This window comes from Linepithema humile, chromosome 4, assembly GCF_040581485.1.
Source record: "Linepithema humile isolate Giens D197 chromosome 4, Lhum_UNIL_v1.0, whole genome shotgun sequence".
Lineage (NCBI taxonomy): Eukaryota > Metazoa > Arthropoda > Insecta > Hymenoptera > Formicidae > Linepithema > Linepithema humile.
In genome coordinates, this window is record NC_090131.1 from 6,881,928 (window position 1) to 6,893,204 (window position 11,277).

Consider the following 11,277-nt stretch of genomic DNA (forward strand, 5'->3'; position numbering starts at 1 on the left):
AGGACCTTGAAGAACAGCGCCTCACTCTGCGGTCTGCAAACATGATCGTGACCTTACGAGATTGATCTCTGGAATGAAATAACAGGTTCAAGTGGTCCGTCCATCGTCTGGAAAATGGATACTTCCATCCTTTTTTTTTTTTTTTTTTTTTTTTTAATTATTTTCCTCCTGCGGTGCGAAGATGTTCACCAGATGGTCCAGATCGCTGCCAAGAAAAATAACTCGCATTATCTTGGCGCGTGCTGTTAACGCTGGCATCAAATCGCGCTTATAAAACATCAAGATCTGACGATACGCGACATCCAATATCCATATCGGTTCACGGGAGGGAAACGCTGACGCAGCTTGCGGGCAAAACGGTCCGATTCGCTAATTACAGCCTGCAATTCGCTATAATTATGGCAGGTGCACGGGGCGACTAGCTCACTCGAGCCATCGGGAGAGACCCCCTCCACCTTTTTGCGCCGCCGGCAAAGCCGATGCTGGTGCCGATTCGCATTGCCGTGTTTCAACCCCGAAAGGGCGCATCCTTTGTCGTCGAGCTTCTCTCGCTCATCATCGCCACGTTCCGCCGTAATAATCGTGAGGAGTTCCGGCGTGAGTGCAAAAAAGCCACCGGAGAATACCGAAGGTGAATGCCTTATTTCTTTTACTCCAAAAGGCTGAGAGTGAAGTTTTGAAAAAAATTGAATTAGAAAAATTGTAATTGGAAAGAAAATTTTGAATTTTTAAAGCAGATTTAAAGAAGTTAATTTTTTATGTTTATCTGCAAAATTGAGATTGTATGTCCATCGTTAGTTTGTTGAGAGTATGCAAGAATTTATAATCGATGTGATAAGAGAGTGACTTTGCAGCTGTTATAGCGCCAACAGAAAATGATAACGGCTTCTCTTAACTATTATTATTTAGTTTAACTTTTTGTATAAGTATGAGATAGCTTATTTAACTTGATATAGCCACCTTTCCCTAGTTGTATTTCTGGCCGTCTAACAAGATTTTACTGTATTGTTATGCCATTTCTGCCGACAAAATACTACAAAATGTATTTAGTTTTGGAATACTGCCAGAGACTCGAAACATCCTCAGCCATGTTTTATGTAATATTTGCCGTGTTTAATGTTTTATGTAATATTATCGTATTTATTGTTGTGAATAATGCACACTTATTTACATATACATCTTGCTGCAGAGCTACGAATTTGCCGAGAGACGAGCTTGAGTGGAACGCGTGGCGGAGTCATAGCTACATCCGTGGTATCTTGATCAAATCACTATCAGTGAGAGGTAACGACAATCATGATAATTTTAACATATGCAATATGTAAAAGTGCACATGTGTTTTTGCAAATTTCTCAGTAGTTTCGAGAACTAATTAGTCACAAGTTTTAAATCTTATAAAGCTTGTAGGTGTAGCATAATTTTATTCTATTATGCGGTAGCATAATTATAAAAGCTCATTATAATTGTAATATTTAACATTTTTTTTAACACTTTCTTCTTCTGAGTTTAATAACATTTTGCAATTCTGGGTTGCAATTTACATGACGTTCATGTAAAATTAGTGTGCATTAAGTCAACGAACTCTAAAGATATTTGAAAATTATTTATTTAAAGATTGATTAATTAATTTTTTACTATGAAAGAGTTAATTAATTAATCAATAGGCCAGTGCAAAACATGCTACTATTTTGAATTCTTTAATGAAAGCTATTGATTTAATTAAAAATTGTAAATTAATATTTTCGTGCGAATAAGGGTATCGAAGAATGAAAAATTACGAATTGAACGGCTGTAAGAATATAAGATCGATTTATTCCATAGACGTAAACTTATATACAAAAGATGACGTATATGCTCGTATGATGGTAATTGATAAAAGACTCGCCGCCACGGACCAATAGTAATGACAGTAATATTCGACTAACGGAGATCCAACTAGACGAAGCGATGCGGCAGTGAACGGTACATCTTAGGGAAAGGTGTAGCAATAATAACAGTAATAATAGTGAATAGCATCGAGCGTAATTGCTTAGAAGCACTTGCGGTGAACGATGCCAGGGCCAGACTCGTCGTATTCCTGCTTGGAGATCCACATCTGCTGGAAGGTGGACAGGGAAGCCAGGATGGAACCACCGATCCATACGGAGTATTTCCTCTCGGGAGGAGCGATGATCTTGATCTTGATGGTCGAGGGTGCGAGGGCGGTGATTTCCTTCTGCATACGATCGGCGATACCCGGGTACATGGTGGTACCACCAGAGAGAACGTTGTTGGCATAGAGATCCTTACGGATGTCGACGTCGCACTTCATGATGGAGTTGTACACGGTCTCGTGGATACCGCAGGATTCCATACCCAAGAAGGAAGGCTGGAAGAGAGCCTCAGGAGTACGGAACCTCTCGTTACCGATGGTGATGACCTGACCGTCAGGCAACTCGTAGCTCTTCTCGAGGGAGGTGCTGGCGGCAGCGGTAGCCATTTCCTGCTCGAAGTCCAGGGCGACGTAGCAGAGTTTCTCCTTGATGTCACGAACGATTTCTCGCTCAGCCGTGGTGGTGAAGCTGTAGCCTCTCTCAGTCAGGATCTTCATCAAGTAATCGGTAAGATCGCGACCAGCCAAGTCCAGACGGAGGATGGCGTGGGGAAGGGCGTAACCTTCGTAGATGGGTACGGTGTGAGAGACACCGTCACCGGAGTCCAAGACGATACCGGTGGTACGACCGGAGGCGTACAGGGAGAGGACGGCTTGAATAGCGACGTACATAGCCGGGCTGTTGAAGGTTTCGAACATAATTTGCGTCATCTTCTCGCGATTAGCTTTCGGGTTCAGGGGCGCTTCGGTGAGGAGAACAGGGTGTTCCTCAGGAGCGACACGCAATTCGTTGTAGAAGGTGTGATGCCAGATCTTCTCCATATCATCCCAGTTGGTGATGATACCGTGCTCGATCGGGTATTTCAATGTCAGGATACCTCTCTTGCTCTGAGCTTCATCGCCTACATAGCTGTCTTTTTGACCCATACCGACCATCACACCCTGATGTCTCGGGCGACCGACGATCGAAGGGAAGACGGCGCGGGGAGCGTCGTCTCCGGCGAAACCGGCTTTGCACATGCCGGAGCCATTGTCTACGACCAGGGCAGCTACTTCGTCGTCACACATTGTGTTTTTTTTTCGATTTTAACGCTCTGCAACAAAAATTATAATATTCTTTAATCTGTTATATCATATTGTCACGTCATTGTTCTGAATGATAATTGTTTATGATTATCTAATACCTGTCTGTAGTTTTGACACTACAGAACACAGATTTATATCATAGATATATATTTAGTTTTTTTTTTCATATAGGTACATCACTAACACTTTTGTATTTGATAATTTCAGGATTTTATTAAAAACAAGTTTATGAATGATCAAAACTTTACGATATTGCTAGTAATATTATTGCAAGTGAATCATTATTTTATGACTGAAGCAACGATACGAAAAAAACAGTTTCAAATAGAAAGTTATATAATTGCACGATAAATAGACGCTCGTACTTTCATTCTTCGATATGCCGTCATAAAGTAAAACGAAACTAATTATATGTAATTTAAAAAATTTTGGCTGTAAGAATAGTTTTGATACATTCTTTAAGTAGAGATTATTAAACTTTTTCATTATTTTATTTCATTATTATTTAAATTATGTTGAAAATGATATTCAAAATGAAGAGATAATACAAAGAAAATGTTTTGATGATGATAATTGAGTGTCCGAAGTTTCTTGATAAAATTTGCATAAGTGTTAAAATTAAAAAAAATAATGGAAGCTATTAAAAAATTATTTTATATTGTCTGACGATAGGTACGGGTTCTGCGATGAAGTTCCCCGGCGAGCAAACGGTGCGCGAAGCCAGAATTGACCCAGTTGCCTATAAAGCGATAGGCAAAGCAGCCCCAGCGTCGCGGCGCTATTTTCGCTCAGCGCGTCGCTAACTTTAGACGTACGGCCGACGGACGCTCCCTAATAAGTTCAAGCGACGATTATGGTGGCCGACGCGGCCGCCGCCGCTGCTGAAGCGGCCGCCGACGACGACGACGACGGATAAAACATAACGCCCCGCCGCGAGGCAGCGACGAGCGTGCCAAAATTATGCCCGTCCGCGGAAAAGGACTAGCGTGCTCGCACGGCCGAAGACCTCGACTGTGAACACGACTATGAGTACAACTACGAAGGAGAGAGACGGCCGTTCGCCCCGCATTCTCGTGTGTTCGCCGTTTTTATGGCCGGCATCTTGGTAAAGCGTTAGTTAATGTTAACTCTGATTCTAAGACGGCTTCTCGCATCTCACTAGTTATAATTCTAGAAAGATCCGAGAGGCGGCTGAACTAGGTTTAAAGTTAGGAAACTCTGATTCTTAGAGGAATGAGTAATTTTAGGAACCAGAAGGCGCGAGGGTGCGATCCGCAGGAGATGGGCCCTTTTATGGTCATCGGAGAATCCGCGCACATGATTCATAGTTCTATGACTCGTTAAGCAATTTTTGGCATAAGTAAGTGAGATGTTAGGTAATGCCAAAATGTTTCCAAGATTTTTTATTCTTTTTAAAATGGTTTTTGCATTTTTCAACTGAGATCGCACTCTTTTCTAGATATTCTATGATTTTTGCCGGAATGATATTAATTTCTAAACCTAAATTTTAAAGAATTTGTAAAATAATCTTTGAATCACATTTTATCACAGATGAATTTAATTTTACTGCTATCTAAATTTTCTTATTTACAAAATCTTCAAAAAAATCATCTCCCGAACATTTATTAGATAATAATTTATTTTTAAAATATTCTTTTGGCTCATACAACGATTATGCTTTCAAGTAATATTCAAGTATTATCAAAATGAAAATTTAAATACTATAATTAGAAGGTTAGTCGAGTATTTCTTTTAACTTTGTTATAATGTACTTGTTTTCAAATGTTATCTATTAAGATTGTTAGTAAGTTTGATGCGTTAAATGCTTTGGTGATATTAATATCAGTTTTATCAAAACAGGATCCTGTCTCTGCCTGTTGTTGGAACGAAAAATGAGTGTACCATGCGACGTAACAATTATGTGAGCGGCTTGATAATGCGCCAAGAACTGATCTCAATGGCTACAGTGATACGCTGTGAACTTGAACTTCTTCGGTAATGGACTGAAGAATTCTCTTAGGTGAGTAGTAATTTTAAATCAAGAATATCTAACTGTAGAATCTCTACGATGTCTCAGTCGCGCATTGAAATCTCTAAGCAACAGTTAAACATTTCCAGATCCTATTCAGATTCAGTCTTGAATTAAAGTTGAATCAATTGATAAAAAAGATTACAGAGAAATGATAAGAGATATATGAAAGTATGAATAATTTGTAAGCTGAACTTAAATATTTTTAATGATTATCTCTGAAATCGAGAAATTATAAGCAGAAAATTTTTGTTTAATAGTATTCAATTCAAATAATATAGCATTGAATGCTGAATTTACTTGATAAATTTGGCGCAGAAACTTTTAAACAAAAGTGAAAATAATAAAGAAGTCGTTACTCTGGATTGCTGGTTATCTCGAATAATCCTAATGGTACAGCAGCTTATCACTTTCGTTCGCTAATCACTTAAACACGCGGATGTCTCAGGATAAGGCGTCGCACGAACAGACAGAAAGCGATCGTGTTCTCGGAGAAGGGAAAGGCAGTGTTGGTGTACCCGGCGGTAGCGGAAATGCGTGCGGAAATACTGTGTCTACGTACCGTGCACGGGACAGAGGTGGAGCGGCGTCTGTGCCTCGGCGGCGTCGCGACGTCGATTATATGCTCTCGTCTGGACGCCCCCGCATTTTCGTGGGATGGTGCTTGCCCGACAGGCACGAAAAAGGCATCGCCGCGCGGGGCGTCGCGACGCTCGCCGAACTAGGCGGTCGCAGCCCCTAACCGGACTGACGAATACGCTTTACCGCTTTGGAAATACTCTACGTCGCGTTCCCGCGTCAGTTTGGAGCGCCGGTTGTTTTTGGTGCGAATTATAATCCAAGTTTCGGTCGACTTTTTTTTTAACTATCCTTAGGCTTGTTTCGATAAATATTAATTGAAGTTAGCTGATTGTGAGATTTTAATATTTCTCCAGCTTTGTTTCTGACTCAGTGTTTGAAAAGAGATAACAGAGGATTAGTTAAATCATAACTCGGCTTAATTTATCTTTACTTCATCTAATATTTATAAGTTAAAGATATGTTAATTGCAGTTTGACGACTTGGATTGTTAATCTTCTGAAATTGTTGGAAGCACAATATTGTCTGGAGATATTTTTTCATGGAAAATCTCTTCATGTTTAACGAATGTTCGTTATGTTCTTTAGTTTTTTTAGTACCAAAATACATTAAAATTATATAAAAGGACTAATTATGTAAGCAATATTTTATTTTTGAATTGATGTTTCAACATAGAATATTCCAAGTTTGTTAAATTATTTCGTAATTATTGTGTATCGTTTTTGTTGCGTGTCTCTAATCTCGCATCAAGCAATACTCGCATGATGGATAAGATACCGATCTATAAAAATATTCTCGGATGCCTGATTAGGACAGGCCGCTTTATTTTACAGAAACAAACCGCAGGATGTTCCTCGGTTTATGTGTGTATGCAGATCCTCTTTTATCTCTTTTCTTAAAACACGGCTTTCAAAATGGATTCTGCGCAAGCTTCTGATGCATAAAATCTTATTTATACTTCTCAATTTTAATCATACGTCATTTTATTAATAAATTAAGATTGAAGCCAATTATAGTTTTCAAACGAAATTGCATTTTGCGAAAGTGAAATGCATCTATCAACGAGTAGAAAGCGGAAGGAATCGAGAAAGCAATAAAAGCAAGAATTATAGTTCACGATATCACGAGGTGGCAGGAATATTTCGAGATTACGTGATGCGACTGAAATAAACGATGGCTTCTGTGCGAAAGCGTTTATCGCGGAGATTCTCGTCCCTGAATATCAATGGAACATTCAAACGCTCCTCTATAAGTACCTTAGAGTCGATACGAAAAACATCGCGAGATGATTTATGACAGTCGGAAGTAGATTTATACATATCTTCTTCACACGAATAATCCTCTTGATGAGTAATCGATGATTAAGCGAATCTGCGTGAAAGCGGTGTGCGAAGATTCTCGCTTCGATAGAAATTTGGCAAGAGGAAGAAAAATTATATAGTGGAAAATTAGTTTAGAATAGGGCGAATCGAATTAGGCCAAGGTTCGCCGCCATACACGCGCATGTAACGATAAGGTTTATTTTAAATACGCCGGCCGCTACTTCGCCGCGATCGAAGACAAATTTGGACGCGATGCGGGAAGATAAATAATTGCGGAACGCTAGAATGCTCAATCCGCCTACTAGTGCGATTGTTAAGTAACAGTTTGCATAAACAAATGTTTTTTTCTCCTATTTTAATAGATTAAAGAATAAATAAAAGGAACACTGTTTTGCATCTTTGTCAGCGGATTTGAAAGAATCAGTTCTCTTATTCTTGATATAAAAAGTTGCGAGAATGAAAGATAGAGCTTATTTAAAAATTCACGCTTTATAGCAATATGTTCTGCAGGACAAAGGAAGATCTTCAAAGGACGTGGAAGTCTGAGGAGCCGAAGGAACTAGCTGAGTGATATGAGGAGTGCTGTAAGAGGATGCAAATAAACCAAATACAGACTTCATGTAAGGTAATGTAAAAGTTCATATAATAATTAGCAACGGTGATATATAATGTGAGATAATGTGTATTTGAATTGACCGACATCGTATAACAACATAGTAATATATAGTATATTTACAAAATAAATTAAAGTATAGAAGTACATCGGTAGAGTTTAGTTGCTTTGGTTAGCAGACTAGACATAATCATTTGTGGTACGCTTAGACGGTGGTAAAAGACGCTCAGTGCAACAGTAAATAAAGCGTAGCCTTCCCGAAGTAGTCTCGAAACTCGTTGCCAAGCCGTGTGTCCTTAATCAAGCCCAGAATGTCCCTTTCGCGATCGAAAGATACACTTGGTAGCGTCCCTCCGTGTACAGCGAGAATCCTTTCTGACGCTCAGCAACGTCCAGGCTACCACGAGCGAGGTCCTGTGACGAGAGCCAATACCGCCGACCGCTACCTCGGCCGATGATGATAACGCCAAGTGAGCAATGATGCTGTCGCGCGCAGTTTTCGAAAAGGCTGCGGCGACGAGGATGATCAGCCGGGCCGTCGTTGTTTGAGCAACGATGAGCCAGACTGTGATGAAGATTCGATGAGATCCAATGATGATTGAGAGTTGATGATGATACTCTGATAAGATTTTCTCGTAGCAGCTTGATCGCTCGGAGCAGAACGACGTGCTAGCCGTGCATTCTCCCCGAGATAAAACGATGTTCTTTCGAAAGTGACGTCGTTGCGTCGATGATCGTGTGACGACGCGCTTAGAAGCATTTGCGGTGGACGATGCCAGGGCCGGACTCGTCGTATTCCTGCTTGGAGATCCACATCTGCTGGAAGGTGGACAGGGAAGCCAGGATGGAACCACCGATCCATACGGAGTATTTCCTCTCGGGAGGAGCGATGATCTTGATCTTGATGGTCGAGGGTGCGAGGGCGGTGATTTCCTTCTGCATACGATCGGCGATACCCGGGTACATGGTGGTACCACCAGAGAGAACGTTGTTGGCATAGAGATCCTTACGGATGTCGACGTCGCACTTCATGATGGAGTTGTACACGGTCTCGTGGATACCGCAGGATTCCATACCCAAGAAGGAAGGCTGGAAGAGAGCCTCAGGAGTACGGAACCTCTCGTTACCGATGGTGATGACCTGACCATCAGGCAACTCGTAGCTCTTCTCGAGAGAGGTGCTGGCGGCAGCGGTAGCCATTTCCTGCTCGAAGTCCAGGGCGACGTAGCAGAGTTTCTCCTTGATGTCACGAACGATTTCTCGCTCAGCCGTGGTGGTGAAGCTGTAGCCTCTCTCAGTCAGGATCTTCATCAAGTAATCGGTAAGATCGCGACCAGCCAAGTCCAGACGGAGGATGGCATGGGGAAGGGCGTAACCTTCGTAGATGGGTACGGTGTGAGAGACACCATCACCGGAGTCCAAGACGATACCGGTGGTACGACCGGAGGCGTACAGGGAGAGGACGGCTTGAATAGCGACGTACATAGCCGGGCTGTTGAAGGTTTCGAACATAATTTGCGTCATCTTCTCGCGATTAGCTTTCGGGTTCAGGGGCGCTTCGGTGAGGAGAACAGGGTGTTCCTCAGGAGCGACACGCAATTCGTTGTAGAAGGTGTGATGCCAGATCTTCTCCATATCATCCCAGTTGGTGATGATACCGTGCTCGATCGGGTATTTCAAAGTCAGGATACCTCTCTTGCTCTGGGCTTCATCGCCTACATAGCTGTCTTTTTGACCCATACCGACCATCACACCCTGATGTCTCGGGCGACCGACGATCGAAGGGAAGACGGCGCGGGGAGCGTCGTCTCCGGCGAAACCGGCCTTGCACATACCGGAGCCATTGTCTACGACCAGGGCAGCTACTTCGTCGTCACACATATTGCTGCTATTTTAGTTTTTCTGTAAAAAAGAATTTATCCGATTAAATTAGAATGTCAGGAATGAACTGATAAAGTTTCAATAGATTTATGAATTAGCAATATTTTTAATAGTTTGTGTTTCAAATGTTCGGTAGGTTTTACATAATCCCAACTATTTTTATTTAATGACATCATCCAAGAATTGTGAACATTCTAATTATAACGATTGCGTTTAGGAAGAGTCCAACTTTTTACATTAGAATGAATTATGTTTTAAAATTTTCAGTAATATTACATTTCTTTAACAATACTATTTTAATTTTGTGTGCAGACTTTAAATCAATTTTACCACAAAATAGTTAAATCTTGATTGAAACAATGTCGTTTTTCAAATTTGTTTCGATTAGAAAATTAATTTATTTATTTTATCAAGGAAACAATTTGTATTGACCAATAATATAACATTTATATAATTGGTCACTACACAAAACCGTTTTCTCGATAACACATACAGAATCTTTTTCTTTAATAAATAGTACGACGAGGGTGATGACACAACGTTGTTCTAGTCGATGTTTCAATCCACTTTGAGATCAGTCCAATTTTTTCCGCGCAAAATTAATCCCACATGCAATCTCGCCCTTCCAATTAAACCCTTGAAAATTACACACAGACGCGTTTCCACTTTTTCTTTTTATCCCAAGATTCCAAAATCAGTTCTTATCGACACTTCTACAATTTTCGCGCAAACTGTAAGCACAGGATGAGAGCGTTTTGCGGATTTACTAACCGTGGGGGTGGGTTGTGAATTGACGGGCGGCTGAGGAGCGGCTGAGGCCCGAAGGCGTCGCGACGCCAGATATAACGTCCGCGGCGCGGTGCGCTACGCTACCGAAGATGGGCACGCGGGACGCCTTCAGGGCTGGCCAGCGGTCGCTGCCCACGCCTCACTTCTGGGCGCGCGGGTGGTGGTACGCGACCAGGAAGTGCGAACGGCCGCGACGCCGTGCGTCTTTGGGTGAGAACGGCGGCGACGCCGTTTGCGCGCCGCGACGCGTCGCTCCTCGTCATCGCCGTCATCGTCGTTCTCCTTCTCTCCTCCTTCTTCTTCTATCTCTTCTTCGTCTTCTTCTTGTTCGCGCTCTCTTGGAAATCCCCACGGAACGGCCGGCATCTCCTAATCTGGACATTAACGCGGGTTGCCGACCGTCACTGCAGTTACTTGCTTTTCATCCACCGCGTCATGTCTCGAGAGATAGTCTATCTAGTGATTGGCTTTTGAAAAATATCTTGATTGGATATTGTGTGCAGAAAAATGCAGTTTTACGTAACTGAAAGCGTTCGATTTTCTATAAAGAGATTTTATCAAACACTGACACGCTGTGTTAAGTTTAGAAACTTAAAATTACTTGCTTCATGTCTATCATGTGTCTATTGTACTTTTTTTATGTTTTTTTTTTCTTTATTCTTGAAAAATATATTTAGTATAAAATTGTGCAATCAGCATTCTATTAAATTTACTACGATCGAAGGATTCAGCGGCAAAACGCGATAAGTTCACAATTTGATAAGATCCACTTCAAATTTTCTTATGAGTTATAGATTTAGCAGTTTTTCTGAACTTTTCAATTAATTTATCAGTAATCTAGTTTCTCGTTGTAAAAAGAAATATCATTCTGTATCGAAACATAAAA

The 11,277-nt window shown here is 41.3% G+C and overlaps 2 protein-coding genes and 1 long non-coding RNA gene across 3 annotated transcripts; 1 reads left to right on the plus strand and 2 right to left on the minus strand.

The window, feature by feature from the left end:
• Window positions 1-962: 962 nt before the first annotated feature.
• Window positions 963-8,053, plus strand: LOC105677673 (uncharacterized). The gene is made up of 4 exons (XR_001101587.2): window positions 963-1,284; window positions 3,851-4,283; window positions 5,039-5,198; window positions 7,619-8,053. It is a non-coding gene; the product is annotated as an uncharacterized lncRNA (long non-coding RNA).
• On the minus strand, window positions 1,793-5,926 carry LOC105677670 (actin-5, muscle-specific). The gene is made up of 2 exons (XM_012376429.2): window positions 5,770-5,926; window positions 1,793-3,186 (listed from the first exon to the last, which is right to left on the minus strand). Exon 2 carries the CDS (start codon window positions 3,158-3,160, stop codon window positions 2,030-2,032), a length of 1,131 nt encoding a protein of 376 aa, XP_012231852.1. The 5' UTR covers window positions 3,161-3,186; window positions 5,770-5,926; the 3' UTR covers window positions 1,793-2,029.
• Window positions 8,054-8,280: 227 nt separating the features above from the next.
• LOC105677668 (actin-5, muscle-specific) lies at window positions 8,281-10,532 on the minus strand. The gene is made up of 2 exons (XM_012376428.2): window positions 10,374-10,532; window positions 8,281-9,623 (listed from the first exon to the last, which is right to left on the minus strand). Exon 2 carries the CDS (start codon window positions 9,600-9,602, stop codon window positions 8,472-8,474), a length of 1,131 nt encoding a protein of 376 aa, XP_012231851.1. The 5' UTR covers window positions 9,603-9,623; window positions 10,374-10,532; the 3' UTR covers window positions 8,281-8,471.
• Window positions 10,533-11,277: the final 745 nt, after the last annotated feature.